Here is a 17,583-nt window from a genome sequence, read left to right as displayed (position 1 = left end):
TGTCATTATATTTCATTTTTATTTAACATTTATCAACACGAAATTGTATAATAATAACTAAAAGATTCAGCTTGCTTGCGTATTACATGACCTTCTATTCATCTGCAATATGTATATGACGCAGTAACATAAACTAAACAATAATCAGTCAGTTAATTCTTCTTGAACTGAGCAGTATTTTCTTTGTTCTCTTTGTAGAAATAAGCGAAAATGTATTTAAAATCACTGGTGTTTTGCTTTATATTGTGTGCAAGCTTCGGTTACACATATAAACCTTTGGTTCTTATACATGGGGTTATGACGGGAAGTCTAAGCATGGAGATGATAATGTACAGAATTAAAGAGGTATTTATTTTTTTATTTATTAATTATATTATCCAACTAAGTACATAGCTGTTGGCCGCAGTAAAATGTATGTAGGTGCCTTGACTGACGTTAACCCTCCTTGGGTATGCTATTATTTAATTTTGCTATTTTTATGACCTACTGTTCAATTCTCCTCAGGCCGCTGCTGTTGCACGGTATGCTCTATTCCCTTAGTCGCCTCGTACGAAATCCACGGGAGGATATATATACTAGGATATAGAAGAATAAGCATGATTATTCATTGATTGGCTTTGAATGACATTTACAGAAACATCCCGGAACTTTAATATACAACATAAACAGATTTGAAGGTTGGTCGAGCTTGGAATCTATGTGGCACCAAGTTTTGGAGATAGGGAATGATGTAGCGAATATATCAGCGCAGCATCCCAAGGGTATCAATATAATAGGTATGTACAAATTGTAAACATTTATACATATCATTATACCTAAAATTACATACCAAGTTAAACCTGATAATGGACTATTGTGTTTGTTTAGCATCAAGCAACCCACATGCTCATTTGTCTATTATGCTATAAAAAAAAAACAATTATTTTATATTATTCCACTTCTCTCAAACTTGTCCCCTGGCTTAGTTTATAGTATTGTGAACTGTGTTTAGCTTTTTAATAGTTTCAGACATTCTATTTTTAAAAGAATTGATAATTTTTATAATCATCTGAAGTCCATTTTTTCCTTTGGATTTACTATTCAAGCTTAGATTTTTTATTAATTTGTTTATCATCAACATATTTTCTACTACTAAGAATAATGTTGAAGAATGTTATTCGTCATGTGTATTGTTTATTAACTAATTTGTTAAACATTAAACCATTACATATTTCAAAACAATTATGTGTATAAACAAATCACAAAAACAAACAGTATGGATATGAATGCTCCAACATGATTATTAAACAATAGTAACATGGTTTTGTCACACAATCTTAATTTATATTTTAATAAAATATTAACTATTTACAGGATATTCGCAAGGTGGGCTAATAGCACGGGGTATTATTCAGACGTTTGCAAATATTACGGTGGATACTTTCATCTCTCTAAGTTCACCGCAAGCTGGTCAATATGGAAGTAAGAATAAAAATATCGCTACTTTTAAAATATACATTATATACAAGATTTTCCCATTATTCTTAAAAAATAAAGTGAAGAATATAAGGCTTTTGCCCATTAAAAATATATTTGGTCTATTCATTATTACATAACTAAGAAACCACTTTCATATTTTTCAGCCGGTTTCCTTCACCTGGTTTTTCCCGGCCTTGTCAAAGATACAGTGTATGAGTTGTTTTACTCCAAAGTGGGCCAACACACCTCTGTAGGAAACTACTGGAACGATCCGTATCATCAAACACTGTATGAGTCATACAGCGTGTACCTGCCTTATATTAATAATCATTTAACGTAAGTATCATTATATGTAAAATATACTTTCTAGTTAGTTACGAGACGATGACTTGTTACGACTACTACTTGGACTATACTAAAGTTATTTATAATTACTTTAAAATATGAGTTTATTTCCCCATAATTCTAAAAATTGATTATTGTGAAAAATATTATCAAAAAAGCTCCAAAATTATTTATGCATGCATGGCAACACTTATAAATCCGTACTGTGGTGGATGTAGATCGTAAATTTCGGCACTGCTCTTAGCTGGTTCCATGGTGTAATGGTTAGCACTCTGGACTCTGAATCCAGCGATCCGAGTTCAAATCTCGGTGGAACCTGTTCTTTTTGTTAATTTGATTTTATATTATTTTAGCTTTTTATTACTTTTTCTGTTCATTTTAATTATTTTTTTTATAATTTTCATTTCTTAGCATTTTCGTGTACTTTTTTTTTTTACGCTTTTTTTGTTGCATTATCCATACCTACTATCTATATTAATATTATAAAAAGAAAATATTTATATTTTTTTTGTTTGTAATCAATAAAATTCAAAACTGGGCTGATTTTAATGAAATTTGGCACCGAGATAGACGAAACCTCCAGGAAGGTTTTTATTATGGTTTTACCCTAGCGAAGCTGGGGCGGCCCGCTAATTTGAAATAGTTTTAAATAATAATCCTTATATAAAAAATAGGTCAATTCCAATAACCTTCAATGTATTCAGATCAGCAGAATCCGGTAATTTCAAATCGAACTTACTGAAGCTGAAGAAGTTGGTGCTGATTGGAGGACCCGACGACAACGTCATCACGCCCTGGCAGAGCAGGTACTAAAATAAATATTTTTGAAATGAAATGTATGCTTCCCATAATGTTTAAAATTCGAAATTTAGCTATTCAAAGTCGCAGTTAGCAGCAGAACAGATAAAATGAGTATAGTAAAGTTCCTTGTTAAATTTCAAGTGCTTATAGACAAGACGTTTAAAAATAAAAAATAAAAATCAGCGATCTTTAAAAATCTGAAATTATGAAATACAAAACACTGGCTATACTTCGCTCCAGTGACAAAAACGGAATAAACTTATTTACTTTGTCAGTCAGGAATAATGTAGCTTCTTACTGATGAAATAATTTTGGAATTCGAATAACACACAAATCTCAATAAACGTTTTGTTTTTTTATTTTTTTTATTTCCAGCCAATTCGGCTACTACTCCGGAAACGAGACAGTGGTAGAAATGAAAGATCAAGCGATCTACACAGAAGACAGGATAGGCCTGAAGAAGTTGGATGATACAGGGAGATTGCATCTCATCACTGTGCCAGGTGTGAACCATTTCAGTTGGCACACTAATGTTACTATTGTAGATAATTATTTATTACCTCATTTAGACTAGATTTATAGAGAAAAAAAGTGAAAAAGGTGAAAAAAGCTTAATTCGAATTTATTTTTAAATATTTTTTCAAAATCTAGAATGCAACACACAACATTATTTAATTTTAAAAGTATATCGCGGCGAATAGACAATTTTCTCATTTTTTTTTATTCGGATACATAATTAAACTGTAGGTACATAAATTATTTTAAAAAAAATTGGCGCCATTTTAATATTTTATAATAACATTTAGATGTTATCGATTGAGATGTACCTAAATGGGTACATTAAATAGTATTTCAAAGAAATAAAATTAAAACGTACAGCGCCATGAATAATACCTATTTAGCATTTTAGTTTTATTGTCATAGTACTAACATTTTACAACGCCGTACCATGGCGTATCGTAGGTATACAAGTAGAAAAAAATTCGACAAAAGTATTCTAGATTTTAAAAAAATATTTACGTAGAAAGCGCTCAATCGTAATCGAGATTTTATTTATGTATCTATTAATTTATTGATTGTAACTATAATGTAACGAGGAGGCTATGAAGCTTTTATTTTTAAGTAGCCAATTTTTTACATATTTTGTTTTTAAATATATTTTTTTAGATACAGTAAATTGCTTTTACCAAACTATATTCAAATATAGATGGTGTAATTAGAATTTTATTTTTATTCCATGGATAGTGCCGAATTTAAGAGATAAACTTTAAGGGAGAGATAAGATATAAATGTTATAGTGCTTTAATAAGTGTTGTGTGACAAAATAATAATAATTAAGGAATACTCAAATTATAAGAAAACAAGTGAGAATTAAACTAAAAGGTATGTAATTTCGTTTTCCTAAGCTTACATTTAAAAACATTATCTGATACCTTGAAAAAAAAAACAGAGCTCAAATCTGATATTCCGAAATCTATGCCATCTTTTAATAAAAAATTTAGAATGAACAGTTTAATGCCAGCTCCACACTGTCGTCGAACTCAGACACATGACGACGCGAATACGTTAACATTGCGTACCTGGTATGAGTGATTTTATTTACCCCAATGAAAAACCAGCAATGTATACCGGAACTGTCAATGTTTGGCAAACTGTTCGACGACATTATGGAGCCGGCATTAAATTCTATATTTACTGTCATAATTTTCTATGAATGATAATTATAATTTTGTCTTGTGGAACATGATTTAAACTATTTCGAATTATTGATTCTGATTCTATTTCATCTATACTATTTATCAGCCTGACCAAAGGTCAAATTGTTCATAAAATTAATTGAGACGGTCCAAACATGGTCACGATTTTCACGGTCATGTTGATAATTACCTACTCTGCTTTTTTCTTACAAGTCTGAATAAAAATACATAAAAAAGTTACTTTTAGTACTGGAAGTATTGTATAATCTGTGCTAACTTGCTAACTATAGCACTTTATAATATTCGACTTTGAAAGAGACAAAACATACTTATGTTTCGTCTCTTTCAGTCAAAGTCGAATATTATAAAGTGCTATAGTGACAAATCATACTTTAGCTTTACTTTTTTTATAACAATGTTATAAACGTTTTACAAAATTTACTTACTTTCTTGGTTAATAAACGTTTTACTGTTTTAAATTAATATTTGATTTAATATATAATTATGCAACTCGAATATTTAAAAGTATTTAATATTTGATTAATTTTCAACAAAAGTCAATATTAAATACTGTGAAAATTGTTTTTATGTTAGGACTCGTAATAAAAAATGGAGTGTATCTACTTACTAATTTTTAATTAATTTTCGTGTACGAGTAGAGCGCCATCAAGTATTTGCTAACCAAATAATAAAAGCCATAATTGAATTTTTGTGTCAAGAATAATATATAATGTTGCCAAATGATTTTCTATCTGGATCTATTTTTGATCAAATATTTTATGTACTGTTTAGTATTAGCCAGTGATATGCGTAAAAAATAGAAATTTTACTCACTTTTGCAAATGCCATATGTTTAGTATTTAGTACGTAACTACGCATAGAATATGGTATAGAATATAGAGCAGTGCACACCAAATGCGTATCGACCTACAAGTACGGAATCGTATGGAATTTTAACACCCGTATACATATAGGCAGGTGTTAGAATTCCATACAGCCGTGCAGAAAACTGAGGAATTCAGTGTGCACGGGCCTTAATTCTTAATTTAAAAGAACCAGTGTGATTTATGCAAAAATAGCCTTAAGTCTTGCAACTAAAAGACCTAGTAAACTATCTCGAATAAGTGAGTGATAAAATATAAGTTCAAAATTAGTTTTCTAGTTTTAAGAGTGCGTGCGTGATCAATAAAAGGTTTTATACATTTACAATTAAAATGTGTTTTTGTAATTTAATTTCGCGCCACGACACGATGCGGCGCCACAGTCGCTGACAACAACGACTTGTCCGATGTGTTATTGATAGTACCACATATTGCCGCGGGTCTTTCGTGGCGCGGTGTCACACTTTTTTTTTTCAATTTCTTTGCGAAAAGTCACAGTTGACTAAATGGAAACGATGGCCACCAAAATCCGTTTAATCCATGTGATCATATTGTATGGTAGAAAAGTAAAATGTTATATCTAGTATGACATAATTTATCAATATTTTTTATTTTTCGCTCAAAAATAAAATAAATTGATAAAAAATGTGATAAAGAAAGGCTAGATAGCGCCTTAATCTAAAAGATATATGTCTATCATAGTTTGATTCGAGAGATAAATCTATATAAAATGGGATTCTGACTGGCTGACTGATTCGCATATAAACACAGGTCCCATACAGCTTATGCAAATTGAAAGTCCACCCTTAAAATGTGTGATTTTAATTTTGTCATATAGTTACTTCAAACTTAAATATTTTTTTTCAGAAATTAGCCCTGCATTTTTTTACGTAAAATTTTATATTGTATAGCAATTTCTCAAAATGCTACAAACTACTGTCATTACAGAACGAACACTGCTGAGAAGAAATGCCGAAAGAAACTCATATTTTTCATTGAATACATAGCAGTTAACAAACTGATTATTTCACAGATCCTAATGTTGTTCAATTGTTTTTGTGATTATTCAAATGGTAACTAAAATTAAAATCGAAACTAATTTATTGTCGCCGTATCCGGACCATTTTATTGAAGTACCTAAAACATATACTTTACACCTTGAAGAATACCACAAAAATTATGATTTTGTATCAAAGATTCTCTTCCAAGATGTTTATCAGCATGAGTAAACGTTGAGAAATTCTTAGATAAACGAATTGCCAACGGAACTAGGTAGATAAGGCAGATATAGATGATTCATGAAAATGAGTAATGTTTGTTAGAAAATTAGTTAGGAAAATGTTTTCACGTGACCCTTAATCTTCTTATATGGTAATGTTTTGAAGTTGTCTCGTGTGGTAAGGCCTTGAATGGGACCATTGTAAATCTTCCCGTGGTGTCGTATGAGGCGACTAAGGGCCGACCCGCCTTAACAGCTGATAGGCAACAAATAGCATTCCCAAAGAAGGTTGAAGTTGAAGGTTAAATATTCAAAACGATATTCTATTCTATCGCAATATTCAATGGTTGAATTTTACGCAAACCCTGGGCCAAGGGGCGTCACAGCTTCGAATGTAACGGGGAATGCGAGATAAAGATGGTAATGTTTTGATGAACATTTTGAACGTATCATTGTCATTAGGATTAGTTAATAATTTCTCTTGCCTTTTTATGTACGATTTTAGTTTTCTAAAATCATTAAGGGCCTGTTTGATCACTTGTTTATAGATGATCTGATAGTCTAATATGTCGATAGTCGCTGTAACGTTAAACCCCTTCCACACGACACAATCTGATTGCCCAATTTGATTGCCGATTGATTTGGGTACAATCGGATCGTCCGTCCACAAGCAACAACTATATCGCCAATTTCAGTATTTGGCTGTGCAATCCCAAATCCGGCGATACCGACCACCCAATGACCTCGAATTTCATACTTCCGTCCACACGACCCAATTTTATCGTCAATCTGATCAAATTGGGCGTAAAATTGGGTCGTGTGGAAGGGGTTTTAAAATTACTTCCCTATCCATAAATATTATAAAACCAAGTCCTCTGCCGCTTCTGTCTTGTCTATTCGCAATAAACACATAAACGACTGCACGGATTTCCATGCAGATTTCGATAAAAGGTAGTGTGATTTCTGAAGGTTTAAGTGTATAATTTATTATGTTATTATCCAAGCGAAGCCGGGAAGACCCGCTAGTTTATAAATATTCACAAATGGCGTAAATGTTTCTAAGTACCTATTCTATCGATGGGCGCTTTGTACGACATCCACAGGAGAATAAAGCTGTCAAGTTTTGCTGGTTATTAGTTTCAAACTAAATAAAACGATAAATGGTTAAGATTAATATACTTCTAACAAAGATGAACAAAAGTCTGAATAAAAAGTTTTATTAATATGTATGTATATTTACTTACATATTTCCCATTAATATGGGGTTTATTTTTCTATTTACACGGACCATAGTCAATTATTAATATAGCAAGTGAATCTGCGGCGCATAGCTAGTGATTTAGTAAACACAACCAGGAAAATCCCTTCCAACGGTTATCAATATGAGTACTGGCACGGTAGATACAATGTAGATAAAGGTGCGATAGCGCCGTGTGGTTGCGCCCTAAAATAGGACCACTACATATCCTCCCGTGAATGTCGTACAACGCGATTTCAAATATTGAAATCCTGTCCATGTTCTATCCCAATTCTCTATTTTATGGATTTGATGGTTCTTGTTTGTTGATTAAAATTCAGAATGTTGTATAAGAGAAGTATCATTACGTAAAATTAACTTTTAGCTAACAATATTAATGAAATCATTGAAATGAAAACACTAGTAGCTATGACCAGTGTGACCACACAAGCGAGTCGGACCGGATTTGCCTCATTCCAGCCACGGAATAAGGATGTCCACGTCTCCTGGACTTTATGCCAGGTCATCATTGCAAATACCGGATCTTAACAAGGTTTTTACACCGAAAAATTTGGTCATACGTTGACTCTTTGATTTCGGACTTTTGTCAAAAATTATACTTTTACAGAATATTGTGTGTACCAACTCTTAGATGTAATGTGGCATGTAGTCCCGCCCTATAATAGGACCATTCGGATGCTTCAGAGGATGTCGTATTCGACGGCTAAGCGTAGCCTAGGCAGCTGATTGATAGGAAACAATAGCTTTCCCGAAGAGGGTTCTCGTCAGACAGGCGACCGGTCGTAAAATTGCAGCTGAATCTTCAAAATTGCAAGGTTTATTTTTTAATCTAACCCCGGGCTTTGCGGCCTCGCAGCCGAATTACAGGGAACATACGAGGATAAGAAAGAGAATGAGATATTAAAATTTGAATTGAATTCTGTCGCAAAAATCAAGATGTACCGCTAAACTCACTATGTAACATTGTTACATAAATATTATCTTCCATTATCTATTAAATGTTCGAAACATGAGTCATCTCAAATCGTATTCATAATATCTATTGACTTTTTACAACAGCCATTGACCTGTTATAAGAATTCCTAGCGTGCGCCGGCGCATGAGTCATAATTTTTTACCCGCCCGAGATTCCCGAGTCCCGTTCCTGTTCAATTTGCAAGGCACAGAATAAAAATAAAAGAGACAGTTTCTTTAGAAAATAAACGGGGTTTTATATGACGCATAGACCTGGCGCCGTGGATGAAAAGTTTCGCAAAAAATAAACAGCTGGTCAGTTGAAATGTTGAACTGTCAACATGGAGAAAATTACTCATATTTATTTACGATCATGGAATTAGTAGGTACTCCGCTTACTAAATACACGTTTACGGTAGATTCGATCGCGCTCGTAAACTGCTAATATTATTATGTAAAATCTTACATTTATTTTTCATCGATGGCAGCGACTGAAATAAAGAAACTAAAGGCAATGTTTTTAACACTTTTCTTTTGTCATCTGTGTATATACCTACCTGTTTTAGTATGGCAATACCTTAACCTGGAGAATTTAAAATTATAGCATAATTGGAAAAAACCGATAGATATGGCCGACGCGCAAAAAAGAAGTGCGGTTTCAGAGTGGCTTCATTTGGTCTCTCCCATCTTTGTTCCCGATTTCATCCGGGGCTGTGAAGCCGCGATCCCCGGTGTCAGCATAAAATCATCGCCTGTCATCCACGGAAGAATATTGTGGTCCTATTCTTGGTTTAAAAGGTATAAATCTTTTGTACAGGCCCTGAAAAACATCAACAGGGATCATTTATATTTTGAATATGTTGACAGTCTTGACGTCTCGCTCACTGTCCATTCTGAATACACTGTGCTAATACTACGTACATAGATACGTATGTAGAGGTACATGACCTAAGATATCACTGCATACAACAAGATATGACTTTATCCTTAACAGTTCTTGATGAAAGTAAAAGTGATCGTTAGTAAAGCATGTCCAATCTGCTACTGCAGCTTCTCTATGGCCACTAAACCGGTTTGTTACCCTTTAAGGGCTGGCACCACTGGCGATTCAGTTCATTTTTATACTCGCCCTGTAAGGTATTGATAAATATTCCCCTGAATACTATACTACCTAATCCGCTGACAGTGAGTATTTCAAAAGGAGACACTCATTTGAGACTGAACAAGTCACAGCTCCTTCCAGGGCTTCCAAAAACGTATATCCCAGCAAAATAAGAAACAATCGTCGTCGTAGTCGACAGCAATCGCCACATCAAACAAACAGCTGCCAACCCTATCCATGTTGTGTCTACAGTTGACTCATGACTCCAGATTACATCAATTTGGTAAGACGACGCGATGACTCATCATATGTGTATAGTGTCGCGAACTGGCGAAAAGATATTATATTTTCGTGACACAATTTCTCGTAACATTATCTTTATAATTTCACGTAGTCTCATAGTTTTCATTGGAAATATGACAGTCGAAAATCGGTAGTATGGAGTTCAAGATAAGGATATTTGTCATCTTTATGCAACTGACTTTCCTTCAGAGCTTTATGTGAAGTTTGACCTACATTCAGGGGTCTTCCCCTATAGCCTTTCTTCTTATACAGTTATTATTTATCTTGCAATGTATGGTATGTAGGGATATACCTATGTTCGGATGGAATCTATTATACTTAACTCAATTTTGTAGCAGATATCTTCAACCGATTGAGCTGAAACCGATTTGTTTGTAGGAACTTCACACTGATTATTTTTATGCAAACTTACACAACATTTTTTGTTACAACATTGTTTTAATAATTATTGTGGAAAATTAACATACATTGTCGACGTTGGATACCTACCTACCTAACGTAACGCATGGAAGTGAAAAATATATTTTTATTTTTTTCCTATATATTTCTTCGGATATATTCTTTATTCTTTGCAAATTTATTTAAAATTTATATGACTATTCAAACCGAGGTATTTAAAAAGTCACCATTTGCGTCTGAACAAGTTTTGTGATGATTTAAAGCAATAACTAATAGAAGTCGTAGGTATTCTGTTTAAAATACATTCTATGTACTACATAGTACACCTATATAGTATGTAGGTATTTCACTTCTCTATACAATTAAAGGAAGGAATTTCTGTAAGTATCACTAACCACACCCGGGCAACTAAACGTAAGTAATGTTTTTTCTAAGATCGTAAGCAGTTTGCGTCAGAATGTCTACCCTAAGCCCTTCCAATGAACCTTAAGCATGCAGTCGTGTCCTGGAAAAACCACATTGCTATTTTTGAAAACATCAAGAATAATGAATCACGTTTTGAAGTAATGCCGCGATATCGGCAGTTCTAACTTATTAAAGATTTCAAGTGACGCGCGTACGCATAATTTCATGATTCAGTTTTGTATTATTTTCCTTTTATTTTGTATACAAACATTAACATAGCAATTATGTTACCTGCTCTTGCTCAATATATTGTTATGACGGAAACGATAATGTCGGGTCGTTTTAATTTTCCAGTCTGGGCCAGTGTAGGCATTTGTATTGTACTTACTCCCGTGTCAGTTTTCTAAATAATCATTGCACTAAATAAAATTTTACAGAAGTGCAACAGCAACAGGCTTCATAAGAATGTAGGTACGTTGTTTGTATAGATTTAGTGTTGACAAGAAAATGATCTTGACCGTTGGCAAAATTATCGTTTAGGCGAACGGTGGAGTCCTAACACATGAGAAGAATGTTTTTTTTTTGAAAGATTTCGAATTTTTCGGAAAAGGAAAAAAAAGAAGTCAAACAAGATCATAGAGATACCAAACCATTTGATTTGATATCTATGGTCATGAGATCATAGATATCAAATCCAATGGTTTTATGATAGATCTATTAACTAGCAAAGTCATTGGAATTTGTGTGAAAAATATGTTTTTATGTTTTTCTCATGAAAATCGGGTCTTTATTTCACATAGAAACTGAGTAGATACACTAATATGCTTTATATTGGTTCAGATCACAATCTATTACACTTCTTCGTCGCGTCCAACACCTTAATTGCAACACTACCACAGCCAGCGCATCTATACTATTATTATAAAGAGGTAAGCGTTAGTGAGTTTGTATGTTTGATGCGGGTAATTTCCGAAACTACCGAATCGATTTCAAAAATTGTTTCACCATTAGAATGGTACATTATCCAAGATTGCTGTAGGCTATATTTCATCTCAAATATTCCCACGGGAGCGGAGCCCCGGGGAACATCTAGTTATAAACGGTAAACGCAACACCACGCATCACAAACATGTTACACGAAGAAAAATAAATTACCTTAGATAATATTGCGTTCGTATTGCAATTTGTCAAATTCAAATTCAAGTCACAGGCACTTTTTCTCGTCAATTTATAGTTATTTCTCACAAGCTACAAACTACTGGCATTGTATAGATACAATGCGTGGTGTTAATTACGTCAGTTGACGTGTGGATCAGTCCAAATGTTAAATAGCCAGCTGTTATCCTGTTTACCTGTTTGTTTACTTCTTTAGTAACAAAACAAACTAATATCCTATGTGAGTCATGATCTTATGAAATGAGTAATGAAAGCATGATCGATCGATTAACCATATGTTCCAAAGATTCATACTTCTGAAAGTTTAATTTTATATTTTTTTTCTTGCGATTTTATTTTATGAAGCAATACAATTTATTATTATAAAATTTAAGTAGAGCACCTAGGTGTAACCAACAATGACCGGCTGAACTTGTGTCTAGGTCTAGCCGAAATGATAAAGGCTTCACCTGGGTGTAGGCATTTCGGGTTTGGTTGTAACCCGTAACGTATTATGTATTTTTTTATTATATACCTAAATTATAGCAAGACAAGCTATGTGTGAAACTATAACTATTTTTATTTAATCTCAAGCGACCAGTCCCGACTTCTCTCGGGTAAATTATACACCTAAACCTTCCTCAAAAATCACACTATCTATCGGTGAAAACTGCATCAAAATCCGTGCAGTATTTTTTGAGTTTATCGTGACAGACAGACAGACGTGGCAGAGGACAAATCAAATAATTTATTCAGAAATTAGACCTCCACACGCACATGTTCACGTCAAATTTTATATTATGTAGTATTTACTCATAAGCTACAAACTACTGGCATTTCGGAAAGACCACCGCTGAATTTTTTTTTATTACATGTAATTTGTCATTATAATCCATTATCGAGTCACGTAATTTGTCATAAGTATTTATTTTCCGGACGGTTAACCCCCTTCAGAATGATTTGCTATCATTGAAGCGACCTAATAATTACTTTCTGCGATACTTTGATTTACTGATTGAGGGGGATTATTATCATAATCTATTTTATTTACATTTTCTCCTCCTCTAAATGAAGTTATTATGGAAAACTACTTCCATTGAAATCTTATCAAACTCGCTTGTCAATTGCGATAGGTATATCTGTTCTATTTTCTACGTAATATATTTGACTAGTAAATAGAAAATGTATCCTTACATAATAAAAAAACATAGTCCTCGGCCGCGTCTTTTCGCGATATAAACTCAAAACTACTTACTGTACGTTTTCACCAATAGATAATGTTATTCCTGATAAAGGTTTATTATATTTTTACCAGAGCGAAGCCGGGACGGGCAGCTAGCAAATCGTAAATGATAAAACCTCATCTTCTCGATTTAGAATTATTCGCAGAAAAATATAAGATAACTGATAAGTTCGTTTTCTTCGAAGATACTCATCTAATTTTCGACCTGTTGGCATTGTGCCAAATATATTCATTATTTGTGACAGAGACTTATAATTCTAAACACTGGATGTTTTTGGCGCCAATTTGACAACGCGAGTTTAACATTTTTTGGCGATATAAAATATAGATTTATGCGATCGCGGACTTATTTCTAGACCTACAAAAGAGGAATATCTATCCCATATATTGTTTTGTTATATATCAATTCGTGCAAGCGAAGCCGCGGACAATAACCAGTGCACAATATATACATAGTTATCGTGGTATTATTGAAATTCTTCTCTGGGAAATTCATAAAAATATATTAAATCCTACCGTATATCTAAAAAGTTGATATTTGGTATGTAATCTACATACCAAATATCAACTTTTTAGATGTAATACTATGTAAAACCTTTGTAATACTAAGAGAGGATTTCCCGAAATCACTACGGGATCAGTAAAAAGACGAGTTTTACGCATGTACGAAGTCGCGAGCAATGCTTGTTGGTGTATAGTTTAGGTCAAGGTGCAACGTGTTCATTTAGTGAAAACAATAAACGTAGGTATAATATAAGTCTAGTAACATTAAAGATCAATGTTTTCCGCTCAAATGATTCTACGAATACCATATAGAATGGGTACTGAGTCTTTAAAACAATTGAAATTACTTTATGCCTTATGTCGTGGAACAACTAGTAGAACATCACATCACCAGCTCCAAAAGTACGAAGTTGGGATTGAGTCCAGCCAGGAAATGAGTACTACTAATTTAATTTGATTGAATAAATTCCATTTTTAATTATTTGCTGAAAACTCAGTAAGTGTTATTGAGTTTTGAGCAAATAATAAAAAATGGAATTTAATCGATTTATTTATTATTTACTCATTTATTATCAGACAGAGAAAAATTTAAACGAGTAAAATTTTAAAATTGTTAAAATAATGTCTTTTTCCGTTTCCGTTTTTTTCGTTCCGTTTTTCAAATACCAATTTGGCATATTAGATACATAACGTAAAATATTAATTAAGAGTACAATTTTGTTATTGTATGATTGGTAGACTCAGGCCTCAGAGCGTGCGACACGGCGACGCCTTGCCCCGTACTATCTCGTGTACCACCTATAATATCTCGTGAAATTTTGCAAATTGATAATCTGCCAACAACCTGATTTTCCTGCTGTTATTGAAACAAAGTCGAATTCTATGAATGCTATGAAAACATCGACTGATAAAAACAATTTTATTATCCCATTAAGGTCGTTTATGGCAAAAGTATTTTGTGTGTTTTACTTTGTTAATCCAATTTTTGATAATCGATCTTTTGTATTTGAGTTAGGGTCAAGAAATTTTAACTTGTATAAGTTAAGTTTTTACGAGGTTTTTTACCTTTCAACAATTTGTATGGGGAATCACTGGTCTAACTGCTCTTCAGTTCAATCACTGTTTCGACCGATTAGCAATAATATCGTTAGGGTGACCATATTCACCCATTCATTTAGGATTGTTATAATCGTCTTCTAGAATTCTTTCCGTGTAGGTACTTTTGTTAATAACCAACTGTCTTGGTAAGCCTCGGAGGCTAATTTATTGATCATAGGAGGAGAGTTATGATTTTATTGTAATAAGTACCACTAACTAAATCATTATTGTTACGGATTTTGTGTGTATAAGTAAAATAAGAACATAACTTTTTATTGATCAATGAACTCTTTTGTTCAATAAGTAGTATACAGTTCCCATAAATAATCATTGCCCTAATCCTGGTTAGGTAACAAATCAGAGCTAAGAAATATTTACTTACATGAATACTCTTCAAGCACCAATAAAGAGAAAAATCCCGCGCCGATCATGATAATGGTCACAAGAAACTCGTGCTCAATGAGTGACGCAGCGACAGGGCACTCCCCGAGCGGGGTACGCGCGTGCGCGGCTCATATAAAACGCGCGCGCGCTCATTCTGAATCATTCCAAATTCAAACAGCCTAGCCGCTCAGCAGCATCTAAGAAAAACAACTTTTTTTTACTTTAACTTTTTTTAACTTACAGTATTTTGATACGTTCGAAATTTAACATTTCAAATTACACAATAAAAAATAAACAGTGAAAATGAAGGCCTACTCAGTCGTCGGAAACAAGAAGAAAGTGACCATGCAGATAAACGCATCCCGTCTAAAAATCGTCGGCAACAACTGCATAGTGCGAGTTACGTGCAACCAGGGCGAAATCGAAGTGATCGGCAACGATTGCTTCGTGGAAGTGGCTGATAATTACGGGAATATTAATTTAGTGGGAGCTAATGGAGAAGTGTCCATTGGGAAGAGATGGAAAGGAGATAAAATCAATCTAGTTGGACCACATCGGTTGGAAGTGGCCGGGAAGAAGAAAACAGTTGGTTACGAAGCCCAGCTGTCTCCAATGTCGCCTTTCAGCAAGGATTTAGACGATGTCATCGAGTCTATCTTCACATTCGTGATGCGATGAAGAAATAATTAGAACAGTGAATTGTGAAATGAGAATCACAAGACATTTTGTGTTAAAGTGTTTAAAAGTGCTGTCTTCTTGAAGATTCATGGACTACAGTGTGTACGCGGGTCTACATTTTTAATAGACCAAAAGTAACCACTAAAACGAAAGTTCTCTAAGTATAGAGGTAGGTAATTGTCTTTGAAAAGTATATTGAGACTGGCGATTTTGTAATAATAATAAAAAATAAGATACTCGTATTCATTTTGTTTTATTCATGTCAACGTTCTTAGTGATGCTTATTAGTATATTGTGTGTTGGTACGCCAACCTTCATAAATCAACGTAAACTTCGCCTCTATTATCACCGCATAAAGGTGTGTTTGCGGCAACTTTACACGCAGTAGACTGTACGCGCTATGTTATTCCCCTTTAGGACAGAGGTATGAAGACAGCTGTTTTTCTTTAAAAATAATAACAGTTTTCCGGTTACAATTTATATAATAGCTTTCAGCATTTTCTGTTACATTGTTATTTGCAGAGCATTATTATTGTAATTATGCAGTATTATAAATGGCTTTTTAAACATCATCCAAATTACAGCAGATTTGTATGAGCATTAGTATTCATAGTACTTAATATGAATAAAAAAAATGTTTATTTTTCCTTCTTCCATCCAAATTGACCGATCAGCTGATCGGAACTAGTATTGAGAGTGGAACATGTAGGTATTTTTTGTTTCACATGTTTTTGGAAAGTACATACTATATGGCACATATTATGAAAATTCGAATTGTTACACTTTCCAAAAACTTGTACTTTTAGTGGTAATTTATATATAACTAGTGACCCGTCTTGGCTTCGTTCGGTTAAAAACACAATACCTTAACCTAAATCTTCCTCAAGAATCACACTATCTATTGGTAAAAACCACATGGATGGATATCCGTGCAGCAGTTTTTGAGTACATCGCGAACAGACAGACGTGGCAGAGCTCACCTACTAACCTATATCTATTTGCATTGCAAGGAATTTAGGTGGTTAGATCTATTACCGATTATATATATGTGTACTATATATATACTGCCGAATATAAGGTGACAGGGCCTCATCTTATCGTGTTTTGTTAACAACACATGTATAATGATAACTTACTATTTGATAACATGTTTCAAATATCTCAAAATATGAATGACTGTCTGACGGCTTAGTGCGGGTTTGACTTTCACTTCTCTCCACGGAATCGATTCGAATTGAGACGCAGCGAACCAATCAGTGTGGTTGTCGTTGCGTCTGACTTCGAATCGACTCGATGGTGAGATCTATATAGCAAACTCGCACTAAGCCCACTGTTATGTATCATAGTCGTGAGGGGCTTTATGATACTAGCTGTGCCGCAGGACTGCGCTTGTGTGATTATAGTTTGGCACCCTATCATATGTGATGTGTGGTCCCGCCCCAGAAAAGTATCACTCCACATTCACCCGAGGATGTCGTACGAGAATGCTATGGACACATAGCTTTGTCAGCTGAAAGGCAATAATAGCATTCACAAAGAGGATTAACGGCAGGCGGCCGGTTATAATGCCGGCTCAACACTGTCGCCAAAGACTTCGCCGAACTTTGCGGATTCGTCATACATTGCTGATCTTTCATAGCGGTAATTAAAAGCATTTATACATACTACGCAATGTTCGCGAATTCGCATATGTCTGAGT

At 33.9% G+C, this 17,583-nt stretch overlaps 2 protein-coding genes and 1 non-coding gene across 3 annotated transcripts; all 3 read left to right on the top strand.

The window, feature by feature from the left end:
• Positions 1-37: 37 nt before the first annotated feature.
• Positions 38-4,585, top strand: Ppt2 (Palmitoyl-protein Thioesterase 2). Its single transcript, XM_053748696.2, has 6 exons — positions 38-345; positions 635-776; positions 1,354-1,461; positions 1,623-1,794; positions 2,508-2,609; positions 2,980-4,585. The coding sequence occupies exons 1-6, from the start codon at positions 211-213 to the stop codon at positions 3,176-3,178; spliced, it is 858 nt and encodes a 285-aa protein (XP_053604671.1). The 5' UTR covers positions 38-210; the 3' UTR covers positions 3,179-4,585.
• On the top strand, positions 2,050-2,121 carry TRNAQ-CUG (transfer RNA glutamine (anticodon CUG)). Its single transcript has one exon. It is a non-coding gene; the product is annotated as a tRNA-Gln (tRNA).
• A 10,785-nt stretch (positions 4,586-15,370) lies between the features above and the next one.
• On the top strand, positions 15,371-16,126 carry pirk (poor Imd response upon knock-in). Its single transcript, XM_053744111.2, has one exon. It carries the CDS (start codon positions 15,510-15,512, stop codon positions 15,882-15,884), a length of 375 nt encoding a protein of 124 aa, XP_053600086.1. The 5' UTR covers positions 15,371-15,509; the 3' UTR covers positions 15,885-16,126.
• Positions 16,127-17,583: the final 1,457 nt, after the last annotated feature.

This window comes from Plodia interpunctella, chromosome 1, assembly GCF_027563975.2.
Source record: "Plodia interpunctella isolate USDA-ARS_2022_Savannah chromosome 1, ilPloInte3.2, whole genome shotgun sequence".
Taxonomy (NCBI): Eukaryota; Metazoa; Arthropoda; class Insecta; order Lepidoptera; family Pyralidae; genus Plodia; species Plodia interpunctella.
The sequence above is the reverse complement of the archived record's forward strand: the minus strand, read 5'-3'. Positions and strand labels throughout refer to the sequence as shown.

Bases quoted from the DNA above. Each gene is read 5' to 3' on its own strand.
- Ppt2 (XM_053748696.2), top strand. From the start codon at position 211: ATGTATTTAAAATCACTGGTGTTTTGCTTTATATTGTGTGCAAGCTTC. The intron at 777-1,353 runs GTATGTACAAAT...AACTATTTACAG, and splicing joins CAAGGGTATCAATATAATAG to GATATTCGCAAGGTGGGCTA. The intron at 1,795-2,507 runs GTAAGTATCATT...CAATGTATTCAG, and splicing joins TATATTAATAATCATTTAAC to ATCAGCAGAATCCGGTAATT.
- pirk (XM_053744111.2), top strand. From the start codon at position 15,510: ATGAAGGCCTACTCAGTCGTCGGAAACAAGAAGAAAGTGACCATGCAG.